This window comes from Felis catus, chromosome D2, assembly GCF_018350175.1.
Source record: "Felis catus isolate Fca126 chromosome D2, F.catus_Fca126_mat1.0, whole genome shotgun sequence".
Classification (NCBI taxonomy): Eukaryota; Metazoa; Chordata; class Mammalia; order Carnivora; family Felidae; genus Felis; species Felis catus.
The window spans coordinates 81483375-81503368 of record NC_058378.1 but is presented as its reverse complement, the minus strand read 5'-3'; the positions used below and the strand labels follow the sequence as shown (position 1 = coordinate 81503368).

At 50.1% G+C, this 19994-nt stretch overlaps 1 protein-coding gene across 3 annotated transcripts in view; it reads left to right on the top strand.

Moving 5' to 3' along the window:
* The window catches only part of ADAM12 (ADAM metallopeptidase domain 12), a 349535-nt gene that overhangs the window by 279079 nt on the left and 50462 nt on the right, over window positions 1–19994 (top strand). For all 3 annotated transcript variants that reach the window (XM_045041022.1, XM_045041023.1, XM_045041024.1), the window contains exons 12-14: window positions 10688–10865; window positions 15241–15330; window positions 17293–17488. In XM_045041022.1, coding sequence (XP_044896957.1) covers window positions 10688–10865; window positions 15241–15330; window positions 17293–17488 — 464 coding nt within the window. The remainder of the gene's footprint in view (window positions 1–10687; window positions 10866–15240; window positions 15331–17292; window positions 17489–19994) is intronic.

The window sequence follows — 19994 nt, the reverse complement described above, 5'->3', positions numbered from 1 at the left end:
CCAGACCTGGCCTTTGTTTCCCGTCTCACCGGAGATGTTCGGGGAGGGGCCGGGAGGGTCTCCTTGGAGTAACGTGCCTGCCGTGTGGCCGGTTTGGCTTCGGCCTCCACCTGACTCCAGCCACCCGTCCTTGACTCGGGTCAAGCCTGAGACTGCCCTGCGGCCCTTCCCCAGGGGGTGCCTCCCGGAAGCCGCTTCTCAAGGCCTCGTGACTGTCGTGGAGGCACCGTGGTTGCACTGAACGTGGGACTTCAGGTCAGAGAGCAGTGTTTCCACACGTGAAACAACTATGACGTGGTACCGAACCTCTCTGAGCCTCAGTTTCCTCATCTGCACAATAGAGATGATGTCCTCTGACCCACGGGGGGCGGGGGGGGCTGGGTGAGTGAGTGCGCCCACCGAGCGCCCGGCCCACAGCAGGGACTCACCCACCAGTGGTAACCGCTGTGAATAATTATGCTCATTATCGCCGACATGCAAGGCAAAATGGAGCCCAAGCCCCCGAAATGGGCCTCCTTGAGCTGTTCCTCCGTCCTGCCAGGCTGCTGGGGACCAGGCCGGTCCCGACAGCACCCCCTCCTCCCCACCCCTGAGTTCTGCGCGTGGTGATCGAAAGTTTTCATTCCTGGGCATAACTGTGGAAAACCTAAAGGTTTGTTTAAAGATGTCCCTAGGATTTGGGCTTTGAAACTTGACCGAGTAAAGTCCATCCCCAAGGCGACCTCGGGCATCCTCTCTCGCTGTAAATGGGCCTCATGCTCAAGGAGGTAAGAGAAGACGGTGATCTTGTGGGGTTTGTGCTCCTAGAGGGACTAGGAACACGGAACGTCAGCTCTGAACTGGGTGAATTTGAGGCGTTGTTGTTGGTTTTGGGGTTTTTTTTATAATTTTTTTTAACGTTTATTTTTGAGACAGAGAGAGCCAGAGCATGAACGGGGGAGGGTCAGAGAGAGAGAGAGAGAGAGAGAGAGGGAGACACAGAATCCGAAACAGGCTCCAGGCTCTGAGCTGTCAGCACAGAGGCCGACGCGGGGCTCGAACTCACGAACTGTGAGATCATGACCTGAGCTGAAGTCAGAGGCTTAACCGACTGAGCCACCCAGGTGCCCCAAGGCGTTGTTTTTGAAGGAAGGTCATCGGGCTCGCTGTGGAATTCATGGGGAGAATGAGCCATTCGATCGCGTTCTCAGAGAACGGAGGCCAGGTCGGCTCTCTTTGGGGTCCTCTTCCACCCGGAGCTCGGGGCCTGGCCTCGGCTGTGGAGTCCAAGGTTGGACAGGTACGTAGAATGTGCTCACGGGCTGTGCGCTTTGGGAGAGACTTGGAACGAGCTTCCAGGAACTGATCACAACCATGACCGCGTGGCAGGTAAGAGTCGCCCAGATGCCTTTTTTGTTTGTGTTCGTTGTTTATGCTCCTAAGTTCTGGCTGAGCTACAGGAGCCCCCGCCCTTGCATTCCTGACGTGCATCTTTCTGCTCCTTTCACACCATGTATGTATCAAAACGAGGCCTCGTACTTAACTGCCTGATCCTCCCGGGCCTCCTGAATCGTTTTCCTCTCCAGCTTCCGTGTCCTTGTGGTTTTACAGTTTAACGATTGCTCCGTTCGGGCCCCCAATCGATGACGAATTCTGCACCCTGTGGACAATGCTTCTAAGTCCTCGAATGTACGAGGCACTGACAGTCGGTAATTTCAAGGCACTAAGACACAACTCTTAGAAAGAAATACACAGCTTGTTTCTGGGAATACCGGCAGCGAGCATCCCACGATGCTTTGATGTTAACTCGCGACTTCCCCATTTTTGTTACAAGCTCACTGATCCTGACCCGTGGAGTGTGAGGCCGTTATTGTGACCCCGATCTGTAGATGTGACCGCTGAGGCTTAGTTTTCAATCTTGGCTTTAGTTTTGATAGATGGGGTGCTCGGATTCCAGCTTCCCCGTTCGATTCTTCTCCACCTGCTCTGTGCAACGCGCCCAGGTAAAGAGCCCACCCCCCCCCCCGACCCCGCCGGCCTGTGGAATCTGTCACCTGCAAAGAGAAATCGGTGGGAAGCGGAAAGTCGACAACATATTTTCCAAAACCAGCTATGCCTTAATCATTTATCAGCTGTGGGAGAAGCGAGGCTCCTGTTTGTTGTTCGTTGGGGTTTTTTTTCTTTTCCAATCGATTTAAACAGAGAAATCTGGATGGCTTCCCATCCATCCTGGTTTCCTGCGACGTTGGCTGTTTTCTGTCACACCGATGTGTCCGCTCCAAGGTGTTCTCAGCGGCTGCCCAGGCCATTTCCCCCTCCTTTTTCCCGGGTCACTTCAGTGTCGTTCCTGCAGGCAGCACCACAGACTGATGTCACCCCCAGAATGCGGAGCTGGGAACCCGGCACACACTTATTAATGAGGCAACAGCGTCTCAGGAAACCCGGTGCATGGTGACCTGTGGTCCCTGTGAATCCAGCCTGGTTACACCTGCTTTCCCTGGCTGCCTCCTTTCCCACAAGAAAGGCCTTTGTCCCCAGATAATACCCAGAGAGCTTTTGCAAGGCAGATAACTCCCGACTTCTACTGTCAAGGCTGATAAATTGGCTTAGTATGGTTCACCCCAAGAATATAGCACTGAATCTCACAATAGACTTCTGCAAGCAAAGAATTTTCTGACTACAGATTTGTCAACGTAAAAGTAACCCCTAATAATGTTTTACTTGGCAGCTTTGTGACGGCTAAAATATTAAGCCGTGGCTGCATTTACCGTGAGAAGAGTTCCTCTTTGGAAAAGGGGGTTTTGTGTTTTGGTTTTTTCCAGAATCGCCCAGCTGTCCGTTTCATCCACGTTTTATTTCTGACCTTGCATTCTGCATGGTAAATTTGTCCCCAAGTGTCCTTGGTTGTTAAATATTAGAGGCAAAGGCGGAAATGTAACGGAAGAGGTCACATCTGGGCAGGACCCGTCACCCTGGTGTGGCATCTGCCCGTGAGCGGGAAGCAGCGATTTTTTTTCTGGGTCCTACATACAATCATTTGGAAGCGTGCTTGTGCGGAGGGGAGGTATCTTGCAGAAGGGCTTCTCGTCTAATTCTTCCGTTTTATTGCTTTGCCCCAGTCTATCATTGCTATATGTCAATTCAATTAGCTGCTGGCCTGGCATTTTTGGGATAATGTACAAGATGTATTAAAATGCATGTTGTGGTGAACTTCCTGAAAGCTATGGGAGAAACAGAGGCTTGTCTTTTTTTTTTTTTTTTAATATTTTTTTCAACGTTTTTTATATTTATTTTGGGACAGAGAGAGACAGAGCATGAACGGGAGAGGGGCAGAGAGAGAGGGAGACACAGAATCGGAAACAGGCTCCAGGCTCCGAGCCATCAGCCCAGAGCCCGACGCGGGGCTCGAACTCACTGGCCGCGAGATCGTGATCTGGCTGAAGTCGGACGCTTAACCGACTGCGCCACCCAGGCGCCCCCAGAGGCTTGTCTTTTAAAGCTACCGACCCTGGGCTGCAGAAGATCTTTGATGTCGTGGGCAACTGTATGGCCCAGTTAGTGTTCTTTGCATCAGTCTTCCGGGGAATACAGCCGTAAAATGAGACAGAAACAGCATAGACCAAAGGAAGGCAGAATCCCATACACTGGAGTTCGAAGCAAGAGGAAGGAACTTGCTTCAGGACGGAAACCTCACTTTTCACAACCAGAACCTTCCGTGGCACCTCAATTAGCATATAATATGACGAGTAGTTGGTCATTCTGAGATAACACTGATAGGTATTTGAAAATTTATTCGTGATTTGAGTTTGGCTCTTAGAGACAGATAGGGCCACCTGGGTGGCTCAGTCGGTTAGGCATCCAACTCTTGATCTCAGCCTGGGTCCTGATCTCCAGGTCATGAGTTCAAGCCCTGCACTGGGCATGAAACCTACTTAAAAAAATAAAGGGGTGCCTGGGTGGCTCAGTCAGTTAAGTTTCCGACTCTTGGTTTCGGCTGACATGGTGATCTCATGGTTTTGTGAGTTCCAGCCCCACGTCGGGCTCTGCACTGGCAGCTCGGAGCCTGCTTGGGATTCTCTCTCTCTCCCTTTCTCTCTCTCTCCCTCCCCCACTTGCACTGGCTCTGTCTCTCTCAAAATAAATAAGTAAACTTAATTTTTTTTTAAAGACAGATACTCATGGAATTTTTAGCACATGCCTAACCACGTTTTCAAAATGCTATACGTAGGGCTTTTCTTAGAAAATGGAACCACAGTGTAAAACAGAATCATTTCTCTTTTTTTAATGTCTTTTATTAAAGTACATACAAGAGTGGGGGAGGGGCAGAGGGAGAGAGAATCTCAAGCAGGCTCTGTGCTCAGCATGGAGCCTGACATGGGACCCGATCCCACAACCCTGGGATCATGACCTGAGCCGGAATCAAGAGTTGGATGCTCAACCAACTGAGCCACACGGGTGCCCCAAACAGAACTGTTTCTAATTTAAAACAGTGCATGACAGGTGACCAATGAGGCACCTGGATTGTGTTTCTTATTTTTCAACATGAGTAGGTGTGGGTTTGTCCCTATATTATCTTTACAACATCTGAGTTTTAAATCTAGGTCAGTGGTTCCCAAACCTTAATTTTGGTAGTGTCAGAACACAGATGACCCTTGGAAACATTATGCTAAGTGAAAAAAGCCAGACCTAAGAGGTCACGTAATGTATGACTGCATTTATATGAAATGCCCAGAACAGGCAACTCCAAAGAGACAGAAAGCAGATGAGTGGCTGACAGGTCCTGCAAGGAGGAGGGAACGAGAAGTGACCACTTAATTAATGGGTATGGGGTTCATTTGGGGGGGGGGGGGGTAAGGAGAATGTTCTGGAATTCCATTGTGGTGAGGGCTGCACAACATTATGAATGTACTAAAAGCTGCTACACTGTATACTTTTAAATGGAGAATTTTACATGATGTGAGTTTTACCCCAATTTTTTTAATTTTTATTTTTTAATTTTTATTTTTTAATAAAGCTTATTGTCATATTGGCTTACATACAACACCCAGCGCTCATCCTCAATGATCACAACATCTACATTCCTCACAACATCCAAGTGCCCTCCTCAATGCCCATCACCCATTTTCCCCTCTCCCCCCCAACCCCCATCCACCCTCAGTTTGTTCTATGTATTTAAGATTCTCTTGTGGTTTGCCTCCCTCCCTCTCTGTAATGATTCCCCCCCCCCCAACCTTCCTCCATGGTCTTCTGTTAAGTTTCTCAAGATCCACATAGGAGTGAAAACATGATATCTGTCTTTCTCTGCCTGACTTATTTCACTTAGCATAATACCCTCCAGGTCCCTCCAAGTTGCTACAAATGGCCAGATTTCCTTCTTTCTCATTGCCAAGTAGTATTCCATTGTGTATGTAAACCACAGCTTCTTTATCCATTTATCAGTTGATGGACATTTAGGCTCTTTCCATAATTTGGCTATTGTTGAAAGTGCTGCTATAAACGTTGGGGTACCTGTGCCCCTATGCGTCAGCGCTCCTGTATCCCTTGGGTAGATTCCTAGCAGTGCTATTGCTGGGTCAGAGGGTAGATCTATTTTTAATTTTTTGAGGAACCTCCACACTGTTTTCCAGAGCGGCTGCACCAGTGTGCATTCCCACCAACAGTGCAAGAGGGTTCCCGTTTCTCCACATCCTCTCCGGCATCTATAGTCTCCTGATTTGTTCATTTTAGCCACTCTGACCGGCGTGAGGTGGTATCTGAGTGTGGTTTTGATTTGTATTTCCCTGATGAAGAGCGACGTTGAACATCTTTTCATGTGCCTGTTGGCCATCTGGATGTCTTCTTTAGAGAAGCGTCTATTCGTGTTTTCTGCCCATATCTTCCCTGGATCATTTGTTTTTCGGGTGTGGAGTTTGGTGTAAAAAGTCACCTGGAGGGCTTGTGAAAACACAGATTACTGGGCCCTACCCCTGAGGTTTTCTGACTCAGTAGGTCTGGGTGGGGCCTGGGCATTTGCATTTCTGGTAAGTTGCAAAGTGATGCTAATGCAGGGGCCACACTCGGAGGACCACTCATCCAGGCATCTGTTGGGTGGGGGGATTTGTCCTCCGTGTTTACATCCGTGCATCAAGGGTTTCTTGATCACTGCCCACGTTCTGGCCATTCACTACAGGTAGTGCCGCGCTGAACTGACATCAGTAATGACGAAAATGGGGTTTTTAAATGACTGAACTTGGAATCCAATCTAGCATCTGCCACCCCCTAACTGTACACTCTCAGTCCAATCCTTCGTCTTGTTTGCACAATGAGCGTAGCGATACCTGTCTCTCTAGACTGCTTTGAACTTGTTTTTAATTTAAATTCAAGTTCGTTAACATACAGTGTAGTCTTGGCTTCAGGAGTGGAACCCAGGGTGTCATCTCTTGTGTATGACACCAAGTGCTCATCCTGAAAAGTGCCCTCCCTCATGCCCATCACCCATTTAACCCATCCCCCTTCACTGCCCCCAGCAGCCTTCAGTTTATTCTCTGTATTTAAGAGTCTCTTATGGTTTGACTCCCTCTGTTCCTATCTTCTTTTTCCTTCCCTTCCCCTATGTTCATCTGTTGAGTTTCTCAAATTCCACAAATCATATGGTATTTATCTTTCTCAGACTGACTTAAATCAACTAGCGTAAGACCCTCTAGTTCCATCCACGTTGTTGCAAATGGCAAGATTTCATTCTTTTTCATTGCCGGTAATATTCCGTTGTATACATTTAAATTTAAAAGCAAAAAAGCATCAAAAAAATAGTACTGTGAGAAAGCACCCACCATAGCACCTAGCTAGTTCTCAATACATAGTTATTTTTTAAATATGTATCTGTATATGTCAACTAAATATATACGTTATAATTAAATATCATTTATATTTTATGTAATTTCTACATTATTTATATGGATGAGTATGCATGGTATATTTTATGCATACGTAAACATGTGTCCATATTTTATTTCTATGGGTGGAGAGGCAGTGTGGGGCATGGGTGTGTCTGGTAGTTCCTTGGGCAAAGGTCGGATGAGGCAACAGTGGGAAGACATATTTGAATCATCTTGGGATCCTCCTCAGAGCTTCGAATGTAATAGACGCTTGAAAGTTGCTTCTTGCCTAAGTAAGTACATGGGTGACAAGTGAAAGAGTAGTGACCACACTACACAAAAGGTTTAATTCTGTCATCCTAACCTCCTTCAAAGTTAGAAAGGAGGGTGACACTCACTTTCTGGTGACCCTCTTTTACGTGTGACTCCATTGAGGAAACAGCAATCTTAATAATCGCCGTGCTGATCGATCCCGCCCATGGATTCTTGATGCCATCCTGGGGAATAGACTCCGTACGTTGTTCATGGTTCACTGGCATATTTTTTATGCCAGTGAACGAACTGTTCTTTGGCTCTTAAGGCAAGACATCAGTGGTTCGCTAGGCAACCAGTGGTTCTTGGGACGTCAAACGTTTTCAAATATGCATAGATCAGGATTGTATTGTAATTAGGAGAGTCTAATATTTGGTGCCATCAAATTCCCTTTTGAGATTTAAAATCCTTTACCATCACTAAATTCTGTTTATTGGAGGAAGGGCCATTGGGTGAGATACGATTTTTAAAAAATTTTTCACGTTTGTTTATTTTTGAGAGAGACAGAGTACGAGTAGGGGAAGGGCAGAGAGTGAGGGAGACACAATCCAAAGGAGGCTCCAGGCTCTGAGCTGTCAGCACAGAGCCCAACGCGAGGCTTGAACCCACCAACTGGGAGATCGTGACCTGAGCCGAAGCCGGACGCCCAACCTTGGGACTGAGTCACCCAGGCGCCCCTAGATATAATTTTTAAATATTCTCATTCTTACAACTGACAGGACCTCAGCAGAAGGGAGATGATGAGCATACCTTTGCTTGCCATTCAAAAATAGTTTCCTGAAAAGGGGGGAAATAATAGGAGTTTAGAGTTCTTATGAAAAATACCTTCAGCCATTATCAGTCTGGTCCGTGCAGAGCAAAGCTCCCCACCATTTAATGATACTCCTTGGTAGTCTGCTTAGCATCAGCATGAATTTGGGTGGCCGAGAGGTCTTCTATTTAGCACATTCCTCTAGACCAGTCCTATCTCTCCATCTATCTTTGAAGCAGCTCTTCCCTCTGACTGGAATGTTCCTCCTCCAGATGCACCCACAGTGTGGTCCCTCGCCTCCTTCAGGTGAGAGCTTCAAATGCCACCGCCACACACACCCAGTGATGTCTTTCTCTACCACCCTTCCTAAACGTTCAGTTCTTCCCACACACATCCTCTCCTCCTTGCCTGTTTAATTTTTCCCTTTAACATCCCTTTCTAGCACACTTCATTGGCCCCCTTACCTTATGCATTACCCACCTGCCCGGCTGGAATGGAGGCTCCATGATAATCAGGATTTTCCAATGCTTTGTTCACTGCCCCCCCCCACCATTTCTAAGAGAAATAGAAACTTACCATAACGCAGGTAACTCTACTTCTGAGAGCATCTAGCAGACACACGAACGCATTTGTGCCAACAAGGATCTGTTCTCCTCTCCCAAACGTTCTGAAGTTTAAGTCCTGGACTTACACTAATCCCATCCATCTTCTTACTGTCTATCCCTCTTCTTTAGTCTCATCTCTCCAAAGCCCAACATGCATTTGACATTTTGCAAGACAGTGAGACGGGAGGGTCTGGGGCTGGCCTCGGCCCCTAAGCCTTTAGCCTCCGAACACTGGTGGACGTTCTCCGCCCATTTGTGAAACAGGGTGGTTCGCTGATCTTCTCTCAACTAGTGTTGTTCTTGCTCTCAACCCTTCCTGAGCTTCACCGGTGACCCTACTGTCTTTTCTAGTTAACTGTGAAAACATTCTAGAAATCCGTTCCTTTCCAGAATGCATTGATAAGCGTTCATCACAACACCTGGCTGCATAGCACATGAGAACAAGGTTTAGTGTCTGGATCAGGCCCTGAGCTACGTAAGTGTCCTAGGACTGTCAACACGGAAGGAGGTCTGATCCTTTGCCTTGATGAAACATATTCCGTTGCAAAGGGAACAGCTCTCGATTCCCTGCACAACATACCGTTGTCTTGTCAACACAAAGCACTTCTAAATGGATAAAATTAGAATTTTCAGGTGATTATCACTTGAAGCTATTCGGCATCATTTTGATATCAAGAGTAATCTGTCTGCCAAGGGAGGTTCTAAAGATTTCGAAAGGAACTTTGTGACAGCACTAGAAGTAAGCCTTGCTTTATTATTATTACCTCTCCATCCAATGCAAGACCTGCGCTTATTCATTTATTTGTAGATTCGAATTCTACTCCAGAGTTAATCACCCGAGATGGATAAAACACATTGGGGGGGGATAAGACCGTGTTACCAGTTTATTAGCAGGAAATGATCCTGATCTCAAAATATGCCAAATTATATTGAATGGTGGCTGGTCTGACATCTTTAGGGATACATCTAGCTTGCATTGGCTTGGCCAGTTGATTAGAATCCGGTCATAATGTCACCCCATAAACGTCCACATGGAAAGAGGGTGTTCAGGCTTGCCGGTCAACAGGCCCTACTTCCTCACTAAATAGCCGAACCTTCTGAGTTTCTGGCGTCCTTGCCCCTCATAACCATAGCTGCCTCAAGATATGAGAAAATGCATCTGAAGAAAGAGTGAGCTACCCTATGTGTGTTGGGCAACACGAACTGCTGTAGGAAACAAGCCCCTAATTTTCAGTGGCTTATCATAATAGAGGTGGGTTTCCCACCCAGATGACACTCCGAGGCTCTAAGCTGCCGGTGGCTTCCCTCCCAGCAGGGAGTCAGGACCAGACGCCCCCTCCTAGGACATTGCAATACCCTGAGCTCAGCTGACCGAGGGGAACGAAAGGACCTGAAGAGCCACAGTCCCTTTACCTTCAACTGGAAGCATTCCGCATCACTTCACCTCTGTTCACGTTCCATGGCCGAGAATAAGTCCTCTAGCCCATCCTGGAGCAAGGGGGTGGGGCAGCCCCTCTGGACCTTGGAAGGCGGAACATGAACTATGCCGGGAAGGTTGGCCAACTTTGCCACATCCACTGTAGCCCTGGTGTTTTAAGGCAAGAGCAGGGCCCACACTTCCAGTCCCCTGCGGTTTCTTACAGCTCTGCTTTCAGAGGCAGTGATCTGCCCTTCGTAGACCCGAATGCCAGCCTCCGCCGGCGCTCACCTACGGTGGGGTTGTGTCCATGGAACCGAGGAAGTGATACGCACAGTCATTTGTACCTGTCTCTTCCTTGGACACCGGTGTGCGTTCGTATTACAAGCTGCAGGTCCCAAGGACTCGTTTTGTTTTTTTGTTTTGTTTTGTTTTGTTTTGTTTTGTCGTATCGTTTCATGCGGAACTGTTCATGATTGTCCATCATGAGATGCTGTACAAATCTGTGGATTTGAAAACGGTCAGAAGAGGATTTGTTTCTTGGTAGAGCGCTTCTTCCTTGGTAGCGTGGGTGCTACATGGGGATAGATCTCAGGATGTAGCCGAGCGCGCCTCGTTTTATGCCGGGCAGCTAAGCCTCGGTTCACTGGGACTAAGGGTGGACATGCGGGCAGCACTCGTCCGCGAGCCCCGTGAATCTCTGTACGAGAAAAGGCTCGAGAAGCCACTCTGTGCCTCGACGGCTGACCGTTTCAGCTCTTCTCCACAGGTTCCCGTTCCCCATGGTGTTCAGCAGCTGCAGCAGGGAGGACCTAGAGGCCAGCCTGGAGAAAGGCATGGGAATGTGCCTCTTCAACCTGCCAGAAGTGAAGCAGTCTTTCGGGGGCCAGAAGTGCGGGAACGGATATGTGGAGCAAGGAGAGGAGTGTGACTGTGGAGGGCCGGAGGTAAGAGACGCCCCCTGGGACCGCCGCCTTGCATCTGTGGCTGGCAAAGGAGTTGGGACTTGGCAGAATTATGCGGCAGAACGAGAGTGCTAGAAACTCACGACGGAAAGTCCTAAACAGGCCCCCCCCCCTTGGAAAGTCCTAAAGAGCCCCCACCCCACCCCGCCTTGAACAGCTGTGCGAGCCAGGGCGGCCTTCTCTTGAATCTCCGAATAAGTTGTATCACTGGTTTTAAAAAGAAAGAATCTTCTCTATTGAAGGACACGGTCTAGGTGAGGCCAGCTGAGGACAAGAACAATAAATAAAGCATTTAGCTTTGCGTTTAACAGAGAAGAAAGCTTGGGGAATGCTAGCTTCAAATGGCTAATAAGCATCATTTCTTTCTCTTTGCAAAGCGAGCAACCAGAGGGGAATTTGAATAAGCAACATTCATTTTTAACCAAGAGCTCCCACCCAAGTAGAAAAACTGCCTGATGCCGCAGCCTTCTCTGTATGCACAACCCGAGGCTCCAGGCTCCTGCCTCTTTCTTGTTAGCTTTCAGAAGCAGTAAGCGGAAGCAGGGAACATTTGTATCCAGCAAAGGGCTTATTTAACCCTGTTTTCCAGCCAGTGTCAGGCAAATGTCTTGTTTCCGTAGGGCCCAAGATAAACTTCAGCAACATAAAAAATTATTTAACAGCCACTTTTTAATCTCCGAATGATCTTGAGAAGGAAGGAGAAAGAGAGCACACAGTGAGATCTCCTGGTAAAACAGGTGTCTCCTGGAAGCTTGGAGGAGGCAGTGTTTAGAATAAATCAAAGCAAGGAGTTTGTATAGCAAGCAGTCTGCATGTGGGATTCCCTCCCCGAGAGCTTATGCAAGCGGAAATGGTAGACGGGTTCAAGGCGGGCTTGGCTAGATTCACAGACAGGCTTGGTGAGGGCTTAGGGAGAGCATGTTTTGGAGGGCTGCTCCGAAAAGGGGATTCTAGGGTGGAAGGAAATGTGCAGAGATCCTGGGATATCCGTCAGATTCCTGTGCTCGTCAGACAGGCAACCGGTTGTAGAACCTTCTTCATATTTGTAATTCCCAAGGCTCTGCGTTTTCCCATACCAGCAGGAACGATCTTGGTCTCAGTCTGGCCAGCTCGGCAAGAACGTCAGGAGTGAATAAGCACTGGGGGATGGGGCTAGTAGAGGTGGTCCCATCAAATGCTTGTGCGTCCTTTCCAAATCCGGGATTCAACAGCGATACCAGCACTGTCCACGGCAGCGATAATTTTGCTCACGGTGTGTTGGGGGTGATTGCTGTACGGGAGCCAGTCCTCATGCACGGGGTTACAGAAACTCTTCTGAAGATTAGTGGAGGAAAACTTGAAACTGTCATGGGATGGGGGATACAACGGGGAGAGTCCTTGGGGACTTTGTTAATTACCTGCAGAAGAAAAACAAAATTAGGATAAATTGCCCGTATTTCTCAGGAGAGGCCATGTGGACTTAAAATGGTTTCTCTTTGATTGGAACGCCTTGTAATTGTTTACTCTAAATAAGTTTGACAGCTCTTCCTAGAGTCACGAACTCTCAGGTGTAGAATGATCATCCGCAGTCATTGGCTCCGTATTCCAACACCACCACCATCCTGTCAACGAATGTTTGAGGACCTGAAATTTGTCAGCCACTGATGTTATGGTCCTCAACTTCGCCTCCATCGAGGAGTCATTCAGCTTTGACAGGGTGCTTGCGATCTCCCCAGGCAGGACGTCAGGGCAGGGCAGCACTGATTCAGTCAAACTCCTTCCTTAGGTAGAGCCATGTTCTGCTTGCACATAGTTCCCGACTGTATGTTTCTGTGGTTGGGTCCTTGTTTCACAGGATAAGTTCTTGATATCCGAAGAGACGCCTCTCATTCTTTCCCTCGACATTTCTTTCAAAGTCTGAGCAATCTTTCAAAGTTCTAGGCAAGCCTCTTACCTCAATTTGTAGTTTTTTAGTTTTTGCTTTTCAAATTGTGTCCAAGAGTCTAACAACCCATATCCAGTTTCCAAACTGCTTTGACCAAAACTTTTAGTCAGCCCCGGGCTTAATTCACCTGCGCTCTTTAGGCCCCCACCCAGCGCTCAGGCCCTGGAAACAGTCCTCACACCTTTGCTTCGTGTTAGCCCGTGTGTTCCCTGGCCCCCAGAGGGACTCAATGTGTCACCACATCGGGGAGCGAACGGGACCAGAACTTCCCCAGCTCATAACTGGATTCCTCTTCTGCCCCCTTGCTCTCAGAAATAATCACTGTTTTCAGGAGGATGCATTGTAGGCTTAATCTCAGTGCACTGTGATTAAGAATTTGTATCTACCGCCCACAACCCAAGAATGACATGGCCTTTGCAGAGAGTTCACTAACGGCTTCATTATTCTTTTTTCTTTCGAGAACTAGTGTTCATTGGCTCTGTTGAACTTTCCTATTGAGTACTAACATAATATATGTATCAACAGATGAAGAATTTGTCTCTTCTGATACGTATAGTCCTGCAGAAGGAATAGATTCTGGGTAGTTAAAAAGGCCAGTGATTTCTGGAGCCTTCCGTACAGGGCATTGGATTTACATCAACCATAAGGATATCCTGACAACTCACTCATTCATCCAGCTAACGGGGTTGGGAAAGCAGCCTTATCTCCTTGTTTAAAGTCAATAGAATGACAGTAGCCTGCAAATATCTTTTAAACTTAGTTATCTTTCTCACATTATCAAGCCCCTTTGAAGTCAAAGCCATTCTACTTGGCTGCATTTCCATTTGAACTGCTGCTTATATTTTTTAGTGATTTGGTCAGGGGTGAGGAGGTAGTTCTTAAAGAATCTTAGGACCTAGTTTTCAGATGGCTGATTTAACGGAGACGCTCAAGGAAATGTGTCATTTGGTTAGTATGTCGTTAGTAGAGCCATTTAGACCACAGTGAACAGGACAACACTGCTGTGTATTTGACAGCACTGATCAGGAATGCAATCAATCAGTGGACTCCTTCTAAAAACAAAGCAAGTTCCTAAACTTATATAAGTCCATGAGTTAGAGACCCTTCCTGTCATCAAAGTTACAGCTATGACTTCTGGTTGGCACTTTTGTCTTACTGTATATGTTATACGCTCCGGATGTTTATAAGGTCCTTGAGCAAATTTAAAATTTCATAACTTTGGATGGATGTATAATGGGAGCAAATCGTAAACACCAAATGAGAGCATGATTCATAGAGTCTCACACAGGACACAGCTCAGAGATCCAGGATCGTCCTAAATCTTCTGGATTATCCACAAAATTTTATTCATTGCGTTTGTAATACTGATGATAACTTCATTACCAGAACATGGTTTTCAGGAGTAAAATATTAGACTATTAAAATACTACATGATTGGTTTCACTCTAATGGTATATATCTTCTGCTCATGTCACATCCTAAATAAAAGGGCATTAGTTAATACTAAAAGGACATTAATTAATTAATTAACACGAGTTAATACTAATGACCCCATGAACTCTTCTTTCGGATAATTCATTTTCTTCTAACATGTGTAAACTCTAGGTTATTGGGATGTTCTAAAGTACAAGGACTTCATAAATGCAGTAGGTAATATGTATGGACCTTTCGGGGAGAGCCGAGCAAAGGTGCCAATCCCTTGTAGGGCTTTTGTTAGAAGAGCGTGGGCACTTGTGAAGAACAACTTAACAGAGGAGGTCATTTTCCGTCCTTTCAGAGAGAGCAGTCCATCTAATATGTGATCTCTCTGTTGAAATCCCTTGCAAATCCACGGGCACATCCCACAGACCTCCTTTCCGGCCTCTTGGTCATTCTGTTGTGCGTTTCGGACCTGAGAGGTGCCTTGTCCGGGTGAGGCAGCCACCTGTGCTGAGCAAGAGTCTTGGCTACCGCATTGGGCTGGAGGGCAAGGAACTGTGGTTCCACGATTGATTGGACCCCATTCATTCCCTGCCGGCGTGCTCCAGATTAAAAGGGTCAGTGTTTGAAGAGTTGAGTTTGTACACACCTATGTATATTTTTAAAGTGAGTTCAGAGTGTTCCGGCGATCCCGAGACTGTTCACTACAATAAGACCTGCATGAATCATGAATCAGAGGCCTCCCCACAGACCCCCAGCCACAGCCCACTTGACTGGATCGGGCAGCCCGCCTTCCTATGCACGCTCCCCTTACCCTCTGTGAAAGGCACGGAATGAGTGCTGTTGACTCTTCCCAGGGACTCACAGACCTTGGCAAGCTTCACAGAAGCTTGGCTTTGCTGGACGTGAAAATAATCTCAGGCTGGTTTTCAGCTCCTTCCCTTTATGGCCTGGGCCTTCCAGGAGTAGTTGCCCCACGAGACCCTGTCAAACGAGTCCCGCTCTCCTCCCCAGGAATGTACGAACGTCTGCTGCAATGCCACCACCTGTACCCTGAAGCCGGACGCTGTGTGCGCACACGGGCTGTGCTGTGAAGACTGTCGGGTGAGCTCTCTCGGCCCCGAGGCCACCCCCAGGTTCAGGTGCTTCCACAATGACACAGGACGAGCGAGGCAACAGGATGGCTTCCCGGCCCCTCTATTGTGAAAACCGTAACTCCTCACCGTGCAAGCTGGTGTCCCCCACTGTTGTCCAGTCTTCGTGTGAAATGCACACTTTATTTATGTATCTATTTTTTTTTTTTTTTTGAGAGAGAGAGAGAGGGAGAGAGAAAGCATGAGCAGGGGAGGGGCACAGAGAGAGGGAGACAGAATCCCAAGCAGGTTCTGCAGTGTCAGCACAGAGCCCGACGCGGGGCTCGAACTCACGAACTGTGCCATCAGGACCTGAGCCGGAACTAAGAGTCAGATGCTTAGCCCACTGAGCCCCCCAGGCGCCCCCTCCAATCTTCGTGTGAAATGCACACTTGAATGCTAAGTCATCGGTGATCAGTCATTTATTTACGGGTTGGAAAGGAATTGTTCCCCAAAACTCTGGCTCACTGTGACACACTCCAGTTGTGCTGCTGGACGCTGGTAAGATGCGTGGTCCTATCACCATGATGGGAGCGGCTAGAGAGTCTCCACCCCGGTCACTCAGCCTCCGCTCTATCCCAAGAACATCTACCTGCCGGGCTGAGAAGCCACGCGGGTCGCTCCAGGGAATATACGTAACCACCTTGATCTTGATGTCCTCCCAACACAAGGATTGGCCCACCCAGCCCGAACAATGGCGGCCCTTTGATACTTTGGTCATTGCTGCTGCCATGACAGATTGCCATTTGTTTGGGCGATTCCATTGTTTGTCTCGTCATTCAGAGCTGAGATCTGACTGAGGAGAAGCCTGAGCTTTTGGTTCAAAGGTTCCAAGGGTAGACTTTCTTTCTTTTTCAATTAAGCCATTGATCTTGGCATTCTGCTCGCAGGAAACTCCCTCTCAGCTCCCCACCCAGCCCCGTGATTCAGAAGTGCATTACAGCATCTTACGTTCAGCCTAAAATATCCATCCTGCCCTTTCTCTCCGTGATTAACTTCTGGGGGACGTTCAAGGAAGCTGACACCACCACCACCCCCACCCCGGGCACTCAGCTGCTGGCCATGGAAGGGGGCGGGCGGGGGTGGGGCAGGTCGCTGGCCGTGTAGCCTCTGACAAGCCACTCTGAGCCTCGGTTTCTTCAACCACAGAAAGGTGAGGCATTGGCCGATGGTTCCTAACGTCTTTTACGGCCCCCTTGCTTCACTTCTGCCCCGTGAAGTCCTATAGACAGGTTTCCAAGTCCATGATTTGATGACAAAGTGCAATACAATTGTCACCGAGCCCTTGGAATGATTTTTGTCCTCTTGGCCACAAGTGCTAACACTGTAAGAGCAAACCTCATCTTAAAACACGTGGCGACTAGAGATCTTCAGAATTAAGGAGCCCATCGGCCGGTACTCCCTGCCCATGCCTCCTTTGAGGTGACAGGTACCACCAACCAGCCTGTCTCCTCATCAGAAGACCCTAATGTCGCATGAAATTAAAAACAGGCAGCTCTTGGGGCTCCTGGGTGGCTCAGTTGGTTAAGCGTCCGACTTCAGCACAGGTCACCATCTCATGGCTCATGAGTTCGAGCCCCGCATTGGGCTCTGTGTTGACAGCTCAGAGCCTGGAGCCTCCTTCAGATTCTGTGTCTCCCTCTCTGCCCCACCCTTGCTCACTCTCTCTTGAAAATACATAAACATTAAAAACTGAAAAAAAAGAGGCAGCTCTTGATTGCCCCCCTCCCTAGTAGAAAGGTAAACCCCAGAGCCCAGAGCAAGATTCTGTGTATTTAACGGCTCTCCGTGTCTCTCTCTTCCCTTGGGCTCCTTGCCCCTTGATGTGAGGCTTCGGGAGGATGGCCCGGCCCCGGCTCCGGCCCTGGAGCGCTGCCGGGAAGCCGCTTTCCTTTCCTGCGGTGCACGGGCCATAAACAGCCTCTCCTTCCAGCTAAAGCCTGCGGGAACGGCATGCAGAGACTCCAGCAATTCCTGTGACCTCCCCGAGTTCTGCACGGGGGCCAGCCCCCAGTGCCCGGCCAACGTGTACCTGCACGACGGGCACCCGTGTCAGGGAGTCGACGGCTACTGCTACAACGGCATCTGTCAGACCCACGAGCAGCAGTGCGTCACGCTCTGGGGACCAGGTATGTGGCCGCCCCCGGTGGGCGCGGGGCCGTGGGGCCTGGGGAGCTCGCTCGGTTCCCGTAAGCGTCGCTCCCGCCGCGCTGTCTGCAAAGCTTCCCTGCCTTCAGCTGGAGCGATTGGCTCCCTGGAAGACCTGGGGCCGGGCCGGGCGCTGGGCGTGCAGAAAGGGGCACTGCCCGGAGCGCGGCCCACTGAGAGATGTGTGAACACCTGCTGTGCGCCCTGTGGAGCGATGGGGAGGACCAGCCACGACCCCTGCCCTCAGATGGCTTAACAGTCGTTGGGCAGACAGATAGAACTTCCTACCCACTCTGATCACGTAAGTGCTTCTTGGTGCTCGGGCAAGAGAAAGTCCTGGCGGACGCGCCGCGTGAGGAGCCTGTGACCAGGAAGGACAAAGAGAGGTCACTCCTGACGCAGGGAGCCGCGAGCTGGCATGTGGAAAGGGCTGCCGGGGCGGGAGGCCGGGACCCCAGGGTGCAGAGGAAGAACGTGCAGACAGGTGTTGGAGGGCCTCGCGAGGCATCCGGGTTCTAAAAGCAGAGCGGTGGACGTGTGCGTTCCCGAAAAAGGCACCCAGACGGGCAGGTGGCCAGGAAGCAGCTGCTGGGGCAGTTAGGGGCTGTCCACTCCGTGCTTCCTGTGTGCAGGATGCCGGGCCAGATGCTCCGTATGACTCATCCCTTCCAGCCCTCCAACAGGAGAGAGGTAGGGGAAATGACTACGGTTCAGAGAAGGTACAGCTCAAATTCAGAGACCGGAAGTCAGCTTCCTGATGGTGTAAGGCTGGGATTGGCGCCCAGGCCCACGGACCCAAGAGCCATACGTAATGCATGCTGTGCGGCTGTGCCCAAGAGCCAGGCCTAGAACAAAACTTCCACGGAAGCGCCGCAGTGGAGTGGATGCTGGGACGCCACAGGAGGAAGAATTGGGCCCCTGGACGTGGCTCTCTGTTGCCCATCTTCTGGGGCCGGGTGTCCAGGGCCCCCGTGGGGCAGCCGGGACCCTGAGGACTCCTCACCCCAGTGTTTGCTGCCTCTGCCCCCCCCCCACTCCGGGATTCCAGCAGCGAATCCAGTCCCCCAGAGAGCACTTTCCAAGAGTGCGGCCCCCGCCTCGTCCTGTCCTTCTCCCTCCTCCCCGCCGCCTGCGGAGGTGACCTCACTGCTGGCCGGGGACACCAGCTGTGGCCCGGCCACCGTGGTCAGCCAGGCAGAGAGCCAGGCAAGCTCTAGAGGAAGGGGAATCCGATATTGGGTCTTCGTCAGACTTTCACGTGTAAGGTTTCGGTTTCAGGGGTGATGAGGGCAGTAAACGAGGACAGAAAATGGTGACCGGTCATCAAAGCTGGGGTGTTCAGCGGGGTGTGAAAGCAGTGGCCGAGCAGGGAGAGCGAGGACCGGTGTTTCTGAGGGTTGGGTCCCGTCGTTGAGCCCGCGGCCCCACCAGCCGAAGATGGCCCTCTGTACTTGGACGGCCCTGAGGGGCAAGAAGGAGTGGCGTGGTGCAGCCGGGGGCTGGTGCAGCCCGTTCGCCGTGTCTGGGAGGAGCTCTCCCGGGGCTCCTCAGGCTCTGCGGGTCCACTCGGGCACAAAGGGGGAGGCCCTCAAAATACACGCGTCAGGGGCGCCCGGGTGGCTCAGTTGGTTAAGCGGCCGACTTCGGCTCAGGTCACGATCTCGCGGTCCGGGAGTTCGAGCCCCGCGTCGGGCTCTGTGCTGACGGCTCAGAGCCTGGAGCCTGTTTCCGATTCTGTGTCTCCCTCTCTCTGATCCTCCCCTGTTCATGCTCTGTCTCTCTCTGTCTCAAAAATAAATAAACATTTAAAAAAAAAATTTAAAAAAAACAATACACGCGTCAGATGCCCGGCTGGGCTCTGAGCGGGTCAGTGACTTCAGACACCTTTGAGTCAAGCGAGGTCACTTTGGGACAGCGGCTACCACTGCAGGCCACATCCTCGTGGCCTGAAGCATCCCTGGTGGCCGCTCCTCCCCAGCCTTTCTCCGGACTCAGCAGTCTCCCCACTTCTCGAGTTACAGGGGGAGTCATGACGCTCCCTTCCAAAACGGCCTTCTGTGGCCAGAGCACACACAGCACTTGGAGCCTTCGGAGGCCAATGTGCTCTCCGATGTCCCGCTGTATTGCAGCGCCTGGCCCCGTTTCCAAAGTGAGGTCAGCTTGAACTCCGCGGCTCTCTCTGAGCCATCGCCACCGTGTGACTCAGCTGGCTGCGCGCCTTAGATTCCTGGTGACCGAGGCGGGTATTTATCTCATCGGATCAGGCCTTCTCAAGCTGCCTGATCAGAGAGAGAGAGAGAGACAGAGACAGAGAGAGCCAGACAGGCAGGCAAACCGACAGCCTGACTCACGGACTGAGCTTTTCAAAAGCGAGAGCAGTAGGAAGTTCCCTCCTGTGGATTCTCAGCGTCCTCGTGGCTGACGGTGAGGCTGGCAGCCTGGCGGCCCCGGGGACCCGCACCAGCTCCTGAGGAGGGCCGCTCCCCC